At 37.2% G+C, this 12364-nt stretch overlaps 1 protein-coding gene and 1 long non-coding RNA gene across 3 annotated transcripts in view; one reads left to right on the top strand and one right to left on the bottom strand.

The window, feature by feature from the left end:
* The window catches only part of LOC127410022 (cation-independent mannose-6-phosphate receptor-like), a 63907-nt gene that overhangs the window by 24863 nt on the left and 26680 nt on the right, over positions 1–12364 (bottom strand). The window contains exons 18-27 of the mRNA XM_051645010.1: positions 9877–10053; positions 9239–9340; positions 9014–9115; positions 8707–8881; positions 7018–7191; positions 6317–6460; positions 4678–4853; positions 4253–4340; positions 3958–4161; positions 1–11 (exon numbers count right to left, since the gene is read on the bottom strand). The exon at positions 1–11 is cut by the window's left edge and continues 120 nt beyond it. Of these exons, the coding sequence (XP_051500970.1) occupies positions 1–11; positions 3958–4161; positions 4253–4340; positions 4678–4853; positions 6317–6460; positions 7018–7191; positions 8707–8881; positions 9014–9115; positions 9239–9340; positions 9877–10053 (1353 nt within the window). The remainder of the gene's footprint in view (positions 12–3957; positions 4162–4252; positions 4341–4677; positions 4854–6316; positions 6461–7017; positions 7192–8706; positions 8882–9013; positions 9116–9238; positions 9341–9876; positions 10054–12364) is intronic.
* Positions 4746–12364, top strand: part of LOC127410023 (uncharacterized) — a 42699-nt gene continuing 35080 nt past the window's right edge. Inside the window, exon 1 of one of the 2 annotated variants that reach the window (XR_007892070.1) lies at positions 4746–4876. This is a non-coding gene — a long non-coding RNA (uncharacterized LOC127410023). The remainder of the gene's footprint in view (positions 4877–12364) is intronic. The other variant, XR_007892071.1, reaches the window with a different exon arrangement.

Here is a 12364-nt window from a genome sequence, read left to right as displayed (position 1 = left end):
ATTGGCTATCCCTGCAATGGATCATGGGAAAGATAGAAACATGTAACATCACCACCGTTGGCTTGTCTTAACCTCTGATGCAGACTGCACACAAAACTGGAAAACACTTTCTTGATCTGGCAAGCTCTAATATGATTGGCTGACTTTACGCAACTTTCAGGTGTAAGGGAACGCCAGTTTTTATTTTATTTTTTTATCAGTCCGCCTGGAAACAAAGTCATGTTTACAAGGTACCAGGTTGATACAAACATTTTGCGTGATAAATTATTACTGGATCTGCTAAAGTTTGTCAGGATAGTTGCTTCAAATCTTTAAAAAATATGAAAGATATTCAAGAATTTGGTTTGAGGCACTTACTCGCAAGTTTTCCACTTGATATCCATAAGCAGAAGTGTTTTTGGGTTTTTTTCGCACTTTTTTCCAAATTATGTGTACATTTGAAAATATTTATTACTTTTCGACAGACAGTAATTGTGATCACAAATTGTGAAAAATGAATTTTTCACTTTCATTTTCTGTACAATCGTTCACAGAAACTGCTGCATCATTACTTAAATATTATTTTCCATGCTGGTCATCATTGTGGTATTATCCTTTCCAGATAAACCCATCTTTAAATGGCATGTAAAAACTAAACAAATTCTGGTTGGTTGATTAATACTGTATGTATTTTATTTTTTTTATTTTTTTTTTTATTATTATTTACAAAATTATGTTACTCCATTCCTTAATTTTTTTCCCTATCATTGTATACTTTGTGATCACAATAAAATATTTTTGTAATGGGGTTCTTTGTACACCAATAAAGAATTTATGCATTCTGAATGGTTTTCAATATAGGTCAAAAATGACCCAAAGGACAAAACAAGGGTGCAGTTTCTTAAGACAATAGGATGGTTACTAGGGCTGGGAATTGTCACAGACCTCCCGATTCGATATTACAACGATATTTCCTAGCCGGTTCGATTATGTATTGCGATATTGTGGTTCTGTAAGTAATGCGATTTAAAGATTTGATATAAAAACTTCTAAGAAATGTCTATTGAAGAAAAATTGTGTCTGAAATAATTACTTTCACTCTAATAGTGCCTGACCGATATTAGCCTACCGAATATATCGGTATCGGCGTATATGTCTACCGATATGAAAACTTTTTTTCAGAACATATAATGCAGAAAACAATGCTTTAGAATTGGTGTCATAGCGTAGTTGTCCAGCAGAGCGCGCTCCGACTCCATTGTTTACAGAGCTGAGCTGACGGTGGCTCTGCAGACAGGGCGAAGTTCAGCGGTGTGTTTTCACGGTAAGTTGCTAACTAGTTTGTGAAATACATACTGGAAAGTTAATAAACAACGACCCCATCATTTTCCCTTTTCAATATTACTAATATAACATTAACCCTGTCCCTGACAACCATGTCACTCATATTTATCTTAGCTATTGTTTGCTATGTTAGCCAGCTATAGTATGTCAGTGCAGTCAGTAACGTAGCAGATTGAAAGGTAAACATCAGAGCATCTTTTTGCAGCTCATAAGACAACGGTGCGGTGGTGGATTGTGTCTGCTGAGTGTTGATTTCACACAATGTTATTACCTAGTTGGTGTGACACAATGCTGGAAAGTAAAATAAACAACGTCTGTCTTTTACTCTCTGTGACAACGAGCTTATAGCTAACTAGCTAATCACCTAGCTACTTTCATTGTTGTCAGCTGAGTGGAAGCTAATGAGTAAACCAAACTCTTTTGTTCAGGATTCACAGTTTGGTACCCCCTTCAACCGAACAATTCCAGTCGTTGCATTTATAAAATGTAATATTTAAAAGTCTGGTTTTCCACCGTTGAAAGATTCCCCTGAACTTCCATAGCAGAATACGGTGTAACACTGCTGCAGCTGTTTATCTTGACTCGGCAGTATTAATATAGTCAGCATTTGACTGATACTAAACAGTAATACTGATGTTTATTTAGCTATTTATTCTTTATTTTAATGGTCAGCATTTGACTGATACTAAACAGTACTGATGTTTATTTAGCTATTTATTGTATTTTTATTAATTTATTTAAATGGTCAGCATTTGGCTGATACTAAACATACAGTACTGATGTTTATTAAGCTATTTATTGTATTTTGTATTTATTCTTTATTTTCTCAGTGTTCATTTCTAGAATTTGTTGACAATGTATAATAATAATAATGTCAAATATTATTGATAAAAATATGTTTAAGAAAGCAGCCTTCTGAGTACCTTTGCATAGTCATATCGGTGCAAAATCAGTGAAAAATCCACAAAGAAAAGGTCTGTTTTCATTCCAGCTCAAAAATTAACTTTATCAGCCACCATATCAGTAATTGGTGAATTTTCCCTCTCTAAAATCGGCATCTGTATAAAAAATCCCATATCGGTCGGGCTCTACTCTGTAATATATAATCTGCAGGTAAAAGGTAGACATGTGCAAAACTACCAATTTAAAACTACCAATTGACCAGTCAGTGCGTTGTCTGTGCTAGGCGACTAGTTAGTACAAAGAAACCCATGTATAAGGCTGCATTATGTTCATTTGCATTCAACAAATAAATATATACAACATATATTACCACAAGAGGCTATTACTATCATGATAATTTTGCAACATACAAATGGAGGCTAAAGTATAAACTTGTTCAAGAACCATTTGTGGGGCTGTATTGAATTATGACACACATGTAATAAACATGTAGTCCCAATGTGGTTGCATGTTATTTGCATACGCATCCTGAGATAGTCTGAGATCCTATGCAGCGTTTTCATAGACAACGCTATTCTTACAAACTGCTCCCAGATGACTGACAGAGAAAAAAAAGTGAGAACTCACCATTTGCGTGTGTTGGCGCCACAGCGCAAATGAACTTCTGAACAGAAAAGCAAATCAGACGTGTATCGCCGGCATTTCTTTTGTCTGTTTTTCAAAATATAATCAGGTGTGTTTCCTCAAGCATGCGTTTTTGTGTCTAGTGATATTTGCTGTCGATGGTGGCGGGTAAATGTACAAAATAACCAGCAACTGCGCATGAATACCATGGCTGTTAGATTATAAATACTGCAGGGGCACGACATGTAGTTTACGGCACCCGGCAGTTTGATGAACCTTTTTACAGCTAAACCATTTATTAAAGCAGTGTCAGACAGAATCTGCAGAATGACTTCTGACAAACACAACACCTCTCAAATAAACTTTTGGATTATGCATAACAACAGGAACATTGATCACAGAAGAGGATTTGAGGTCCAATAGCGAACAAACTGCGCTTTGATGGCTGTAGCAGCGGTGCAGTAAAGGACTAAACAAAGGATTAAAGAGACAAAACTTCTCAGAGAGAAAACCTGTTAGTGTGGAACTCTGCACAAATATAGCTTCCTATATTTACCTATTAATCATTGTAGCATTCAGATAAACGTGTATTTGTTTTATAAAAAACATTTATAAAATAAAAAACAAATCGATTTTTCATCAGGGAGACTATTTAAAAATCGTTTGGCTCAAGAATCGCCATTTGTAACAGAATAAATGTTTTCCCCTTGCCCTAATGGTTATAGTACAATTTATACTAATAGTGCTAACTCTTTTGTGGTGTTTGAACCTTTAAACCTTTTTAAAAAGCCCAGACCTATAAAACCCGTGGCTGCAATCGTATTTTACAGCTCTTTGTGTGCAATGAAGCGATTTCCATTTGTATGCCTGTGTTACGTAGACTTAGGATGTTGCGCCAATTGGATAGAACAGACGCTAAAAAAGTTATTAAAACAATGAAGGTAAAAAACCCTTCTCCACTATGTGCATCATCACATTTTTTAACCCCTATGTATCTTGCCACGATAAACCGTTACACCCCTACTACAAATGAGACAAACTTTTTAAACAGTGAAACTGGACATTCAATTTCATTTAGCTTTGACACTACAAAATAAATAAACTTACCTGCAATCCTGTGATTTTGGCCCTCTATCTGACAGGAGGACACCAAGCCGCTGGGACCGTGAGGGCAGACTGAGGTTGTAATTGGGCCGCACACTGCAAAGTGATACTCATAATGCAAACCCTTCACTTCATAGTCCTTTCCGGCCAGTGGTGCAAGATTATACTCGTAGCCACTTTTGGGATCCCTGACCTTACAATTTTCACCTGAGGGAAAGGAGTTACATTGAATAAGAGACAAAGAAAAGAGGGAAGATTTGTTCCATGGTTCTGCAACCTAATTGGCTGTTTATCCTACCCTGAACTCTTCTGATTGGGCAAGCCTCTGAGGTTCTCCAGATGAAAACGTATTCACAGCCGTCTCTGCGATCAAACATGGGTGCACCCTTTTAACAGAAGAAAGAAAAATTAGACATACGATGGCTTTGTGTGAAGAACAGACCAGTATTTAAGTCGCAACTGAATATCTTAAAAAGATTTGGAATATGTTGAATGGGTTGTATGGACTACTTTTATGGTGGTACTTTTTGGAGCTTGACAGCCTCTGGTTGCTGTATGCTTTCAATGTATGGAAATTAACTGGCTGAAGATTCTTTAAAAAATGTTCTGCAAAATATCTACTTCATGTTCCATAGAAAGAAAGAAAGTGATATGGGTTTGAAACGGGTTTTGTAATTGAAGAAATTACAGAATTTTCAAGAGAGACACTGTACACTTGCTTACAGGACTGTCGTCACACTGGAAGATGATTCGGGTGGAGTAACGCCCTGTGCCACACTTTTCCCCATTCAGATATACAATACTGATGGAGCCATCTGCCACGACCTGCAGACTAGACTGCACGTATCCCAGATTCAGCCCTCTCCCATTGATCTGGCCGCATGCTCCTATGGCTCCAGCTGTTGACAACACAAATCTAATAGTGAGTAGTCATTCAGCAGACACTTCTTTCCAAAGCCACTTAACCCTCCCATTTTTTAAGGATAATTTTTGACCTGGGACAGGTAGAGAATAAGTTATAAATACCACATAGTGTTTAGTACTGGAACCAAACATTGTGACTTTGTCAAGACCATCAAAACAAAATAAAAAATGACAATTTATTTTTGTATATAATTGTTTAAAAGAAATAACAATTTAAAAGAAATGGTTCCTTCCATGGTCTTAACGGGTCATTTTGACCCGAATTCGAAGAACCAGTTTTGACCTCTCACCTTTAGACTTCCTCGATGTTATACAGCTTTAAATAGTTTTTTTGTACATCTATGAATCAAATTTATCCTACAAATATTTAACATTTTCTCAGATTTAGCACCTAGCCCTGTACTACTCTATAGCTCCCCCACCTGCTCCACTGTGTACTGCAACTTTCCCACAAATTGCATACTTTACTCCCAAATGGGGTTGGTGCTCACATGCACATGTCCACACAACAAACACACAGAGAGAGAGAGTAATAGTTTACAGTTCTGAACAGGTAATTTGTTATTAAATAAGCTTACTAGAATTATTTTAATTGATAGGGTACAATGGGGCAAAAGGCCCTCCCCCAAAAGGGAAAAGACCTATTGAATATCATTTTCTCCTAAAACATTAGATAGCAGAAAGAACTATTATGGCACCTTCCTAAACCCCTTTAACACTGCAACAAACTGTTTGACATTGAAGTTTATTTTTTGCAATGTACTTGTAAAGTAAGACTATTTTGACTGCTGGAAAAGGCAATAGATTCATTTGTGAAATAGGCATGCGCTAATTGTACCTCTAAAATGTACACATTTGCTTTACTAAAAGCAGAATAAAATTTTTGTAATATAGTTGAGATATTATGAAATGTTAAAAGTGATTGAAATAAACGTAGATTCAAACATCATTGGCCAATGTTTGCCAAGTTTAAAACAATTCTTTAAAAAAAAAATGTTACTCCATTCCTTAAATTTCAATTCCCTATCATTGTACACTTTGCGATCACAATAAAACTGATTTTTGTTAAGGTGGGTCTGTAGTGCCACTGTACACTGATCAAGAATTTATGCATTTTGAATGGTTTTCAATACGGGTCAAAAATGACCCGAAGGACACAACAAGGGTTCAGTTTCTTAAGACAATAGGATGGTTACAGTACAATTAATACTAATAGTGCTAACTCACGGATTGCCTTTTGTGGGGTTTGAACCTTTAAACCTTGTTAAAAAGCCAAGACCTTTAACATCTATGCCACTTCACCTATTAGTGTATAACAAAGCTGTTTAAACAAGCACAAAGGCGGTGAGCCCTTAAGTGGTTACAAACAAGCCAACAGTCCCAAAATTCCAAGCACCAAACTTCAAAAGAGTCAGTCTACATGTCCGTAGTCACTTACCAGGGCAGCCCTGGACGCGTGGCAGTGGTTTGCACACACTGATGAAAAACTTCTGAGACCGGGCCTGATCAGAGGTGTCCAGAGGAACATAGTATTTTCCGTCCAGGCTGAGGTCAGCCAAGTCGTACTCTCTACCTTGCAAATCTGAAAAATCAAGACAAGTCAATAGGATAACGGAATCAACCTTTCTGCAGCCTTCAAAACAGTGTTTTAGTCAAGTGGCTGGACTCTTTCACATTTCCAGGTTTGGAACGCAGAAGTAAACTATAGTGGGATAAACTTCTATAGAGGTGGAGGTGGCAGACCACAGCACTCCCACTAGCTCCAATAGCAAAAGACAAAAATGATGCTTCTATTATTTTTCCACAACTTTCCAAAAGGGGAAAAAATAGAGAGAGATGGATCACGGCAGTCAATAGAAAGATGCCAAATTTATTGTCACTCACTCAGCAGCTGTTTTTGAATTACCAACGCAACAGTGTAGACTTTTTATTTTTTATTTATTTTTTTATATATACCAGGGTAATATAATGTAACAAAAAGTACAGTGATATAAATGTACAATAAATATTTTTTCTTTTTTAAATCCAAAAATGCGAAATATTTTTGATTTGATTAAGCTACATTTACCCTGCTAAATTAAGGTGGAAATACATCATTACAATAAGTAAAAAGGGTTAATGGTGTGTGGGAGAGTTTACCAGAGACTTGGCAATCCACAGGGGCCGGCTCACAGGCTAGGGCCGTGGACAGCTCAAAGAGCACGTTGTGGGTTACATGGGTACTCGTGCCCAGTTCTTCATGAGTAAGCTTCAGGGAGGGTGTGGCGGCATTTTGGTCACACACAAAATTAATGATGAAGGTGTCTTCATTGCCTACAGCAGAGAGGAAACTGTTTTTAGTGATATATCCAAATATGGAAATATTATTTCACCAAATAAATGAAATAAAACATTTGGTTCACCAAAATATAAATATTCTGTTATTATTTACTCTCCTTTGTGTTGTTCTAAACCCATAAGACTGTCTTACTTCTGTGGAACTAGGGGTGGGAATCACAAGGTAACTGGCGATACGATATAATATTGATATTTAGGTCATTATACAATATTATTGCGATTCTTTATTTTTGGTGTATTGCGATTCAAAACTACGGTATATTGCACTATTTCACTCAATGTACCTCATTCATCTTAATCGGACTTAAAATAACTTTTTGCAATCACCAAATACATTGTTAAATTAATATAAAAGTGCCAGTTTACAAAAGAAGGCTACTTTATTTCCTAATGTCTATGTACAATGCAAAGCCATAAGCATATAAGACCATAATGGCTCTCTATTTCTGTGGTTTGGTCAATGTAGCTATAGTATTTATGAATACAATAGTAGCCAAAACCCTTAAAACATTTTTTATTACAACACAGTTTCAATACACAAAAGTATAATAGATTTCACCTAAAAGGTTAGCCTGTTGTATATAACATTTTTGTCAAAATACCTCAGTCAGGGGCGGACTAGGAAGAGAAATCGGCCATGGATTTTACATAGAATCCGGCCCTTTTCTGCATATAGGGGCCCCCATTGGCATATCGCAACGCCGTTTTGCGGCCCTCTTCAGCCAGTCGCTGCCATTTTGGCATAACGGCCAGTCCATTCATGACCTCAGTTAATGTTACTACAAAATCTCAATACATTTTAGTAAGGGAGGGTGAAGCATTATGTGTAAAGCATGACAACTGCAACTTCTAAGGGACTGTTGTTGAATTCCTAGATCAATATGGCAAAGAGAGAATTTCCAAAATACAGATATTTTATTTACATTTTTCCAATATCACGAGAAGAAAATATCACGATACTTTAACATAACGAAGAACACTAAATAAGATATTTTTAAGAATCTCCAAACTGCTCTTTTCCATACAACAAAAGCATATTGTGACAAGGGGCCTGTCAAGCTCCAAAAAAGACCATCCACCATACAAGCAGTCCACATGACTTGTGTGCTCTTCTCAGGTCAAATGATGGCTTTGTTTGAAAACACACCAAAATTGTGCGCGCAAATTCCTTTTTTTTTTAAATTGTCTGTTTCAAGACGCGTCATGTCAGCTTTGATGTCTACGCATAAACAAATGAAATTTGAGAGCTATGTTGAAAGCCCCTGGTCACAACATGCTTTCGATTGTTTGGAAAAGAGCAGCTTGAAGACTCTTCAAAACATCTTATGTTGTGTTCCTTGGTAAGGGATATGGGTTTGGAACAACATGAGGGTGAGTAAATGATGACAGAATTTTCTAAGCTGTTGACTTCATTATTTTTATCAGGACATATAACATTTGTCAAAATGAAACCAAAGATGGTATTCAATGGATTTTGTCAATGTGCATCACCTGACGATTTGTCCACGACCCCTTTGTATGTTAGAGTGAGTGAGCCATCGGTTGAGTATTGAAGATACCGTTCCACTCCAACCTGACTCACAGGTTTACCATTTTCCAGCTCACAGCCAGCCATAGCTTTCCCATCGACACTTCCACAGTCTTTCACAGCATCACAAATATTCACCTACAGCAGACAGGAAGGTTTTGTGACCTACGGTTTCATGCTGGTACAATGCATTAAAAACATATTTCAAGAGGGTGAAAAGTAACTGAGGAAGAACTTAAGTGCATTTGAAAAATTGTAAAGCTTTCATACGACAAAGTCTTTTCCATGAGCATTGATGTGGTATCCCTTTTCAGAGGCCAGTGGCTTCAGGTTGAATTCAAAGCCGGTATTGGGATGTTTCACTGAGCAGGTCTGTTCGTTTAAAGGTCAAATCAAATAAGGGAAATGAGAAACAAAATCTCTTTAATAAATGTACAAAGTAGACACATAGGCAAACATAAAATACAAAACTTCAATTCCAAATAAAAGCCTGACCTGGTTGGTGTCTACAACAGTTGAGATGGCACAGGCTGCTTCTGTGTCCCAAACAAATTCAACGATACATTTCTGCTTCCCCACAAAGCGAGGACCAGATGGCTATAGGAAAAAGACCAAGAGATAACAATTTTAAAATTACTACACATTTAATTGGAAGAACATTTCCTTTACTCTGAAGTAAAAATCCAAACACAAAAATTGCTTTAATGCTTTTGCAGTAGCATAATGTTTTAACATACCAATTAAGAACTAATATGTTATTTTACTGTGGTATAAAACCATTATATATAAGAGTAACACATCTCATTAAATCCCATTCAAACAATTTAATAATGCATTGTTGTAAAAAATGATCGGATGAGTCACGTTTGGTTCAGTCGTAAAATAGTAAAAATACACACCTGTTACTGCACGTAAGTTGAAATTTATGTTAATGCACCAAGTTGTAATAACCAATAAACACTCTGCAGTTAGACAATAGAACTATATAGCTTAGCAGAAGAATTGTTTTTTTTTTTTATTACTGTTATCCATTTACTGAAACTTTGTGCATTTTATCATATTGCTGTTGTCCCTCATTACTAGAGCATTACTGCAATACAAAAAATATTTATAAGATCAAGATTGCCACTCACCGCTGTCCCTGCTGAGCAGACAAAGTGGATTCGTGTTGTGTACGTGGTCATCTCTCCATCTGCTTCACACACTGACCCGTTCGTGTACTCCAACATGAGCTGGCCTTCCTCCTCGATCACTGGCGCTTTTATTGCAATGCCAAAGTTACTAACCTCCACCTTCTCAGACAGTCCTTCCTGCTCAAGTACAACACAGACACGTGTTTTTTTGTTTTGTTTTTTTGTTATCATGGTATAGCCTATCCATTGACATTTACAGTTCTTAAAGGTGCACTCAGTTAGATTTTAGCTGGCTCTTACTCGTCCTGTCGGTCTCAATAGTACTTGTGGTTTTGGACTTTATACTGACACCTGTTGTCCTGGAGACTGGAAGTTTGTTTACTAAGTGCTGCAACTTAACACCGAATACTTTTGTTTATCATCTGTTTTCATCTAATGTGAGTGTACATAATTTTCAAACTATTTCTAAAAAGTGCTATTCATTTCTTTATGTGCTATTGGAATCAATTGCAATTCAAGTCTTCCATGCGAGGAGCGCTATTTATGTGACACACTGAGTTGCTCCCTAAGAAAGCTGTTCCAAATTGGTCACTTATGAGGTTCCAATTCAGTTAGGATGCTGCCTTAAGGGCCGTTCACACCGAAAACATTTACCGTTGAAGTCAGAAGTTTACATACACCTTGGCCAAATACATTTGAACTCAGTTCTTCACAAGTCCTGACATTTAATCGTAGAAAACATTCCCTGTCTTATGTCAGTTAGGATCACTACTTTATTTTAAGAATGTGAAATGTCAGGATAATAGTAGAGAGAATTATTTATTTCAGCTTTTATTTCTTTCATCACATTTCCAGTGGGTCAGAAGTTTACATACACTTTGTTAGTATTTGGTAGCATTGCCTTTAAATTGTTTAACTTGGGTCAAACGTTTTGGGTAGCCTTCCACAAGCTTCTCACAATAAGTTGCAGGAATTTTGGCCCATTCCTCCAGACAGAACTGGTGTAACTGAGACATGTTTGTAGGCCTCATTGCCTGCACACACTTTTTCAGTTCTGCCCACAAATTTTCTAATGGATTGAGGTCAGGGCTTTGTGATGGCCACTCCAATACTTTGACTTTGTTGTCCTTAAGCCATTTTGCCACAACTTTGGAGGTATGCTTGGGTTCATTGTCCATTTGCGACCGAGCTTTAACATCCAAGCTGATGTCTGAGATGTTGCTTCAATATATCCACCTAATTTTCCCTCCTCATGATATCATCTATTTTGTGAAGTGCACCAGTCCCTCCTGCAGAAAAGCACCCCCACAACATGATGCTGCCACCCTCATGCTTCGCGGTTGGGATGGTGCTCTTCGGCTTTCAAGCCTCACCCTTTTTCCTCCAAACATAACGATGGTAATTATGGACAAACAGTTAAATTTTTGTTTCATCAGACCAGAGGACATTTATCCAAAAAGTAAGATCTTTGTCCCCATGTGCACTTGCAAACTGTAGTGTGGTATTTTTATGGCAATTTTGGCGCAGTGGCTTCTTCTTTGCTGAGCAGCCTTTCAGGTTATCTCGATATTGTGCTCGTTTTACTGTGGATATAGATACTTGTCTACCTGTTTCCTCCAGCATCTTCACAAGGTCCTTTGCTGTTGTTCTGGGATTAATTTGCACTTTTCGCACCAAACTACATTCATATCAGACAGAATGTGTCTCCTTCCTGAGCGGTATGATGGCTGCATGGTCCAATGGTGTTTATACTTGCGTACTATTGTTTGTACAGCTGAACGTGGTACCTTCAGGCATTTGGAAATTGCTCCCAAGGATGAACCAGACTTGGGGAGGTCCACAGTTTTTTTTTCCTGAGGTCTTGGCTGATTTCTTTTGATTTTCCCATGATGTCAAGCAAAGAGGCACCGAGTTTGAAGGTTGGCCTTAAAATACATCCACAGCTACTCCTCCAATTGACTCCAATTAGCCTATCAGAAGCTAATTGGCTAATTGCCTAAATGCTTGACATCATTTTCAGGAATTTCTCAAGCTGCTTAAAGGCACAGTTAACTTAGAGTATGTAAACTTCTGGCCCACTAGAATTGTGATATAGTCAATTAAAAGTGAAACAATCTGTCTGTAAACAATTGTTGGAAAAATTACACGTGTCATGCACAAAGTAGATGTCCTAAACGACTTGCCAAAACTATAGTTTGCTTTTATGAAATCTGTGGAGTCATTCAAAAATGTGTTTTGTAAACCTAAACCTAAGTGTATGTAAACTTCTGTCTTCAACAGTGTGTCTGTCTACATATTTTTCCATTGTTTTTCTAAGCAAACATGCACTATACGAACATATTTGACGGTGCACTGCATCTCCACATTTTTTCAGCATCTCAAGCAGGAGTGCTTTGTTTTTTAGGCACCGTATCAGGTTAAACAAAAAAACTTCACCTTTTAAAATCGTGCCTCAAATACGTTCTGTTATACACATAGCATCTAGCAT

Source organism: Myxocyprinus asiaticus, chromosome 19 (genome assembly GCF_019703515.2).
Source record: "Myxocyprinus asiaticus isolate MX2 ecotype Aquarium Trade chromosome 19, UBuf_Myxa_2, whole genome shotgun sequence".
Classification (NCBI taxonomy): domain Eukaryota; kingdom Metazoa; phylum Chordata; class Actinopteri; order Cypriniformes; family Catostomidae; genus Myxocyprinus; species Myxocyprinus asiaticus.
This window is presented reverse-complemented; position numbering and strand designations above follow the sequence as displayed.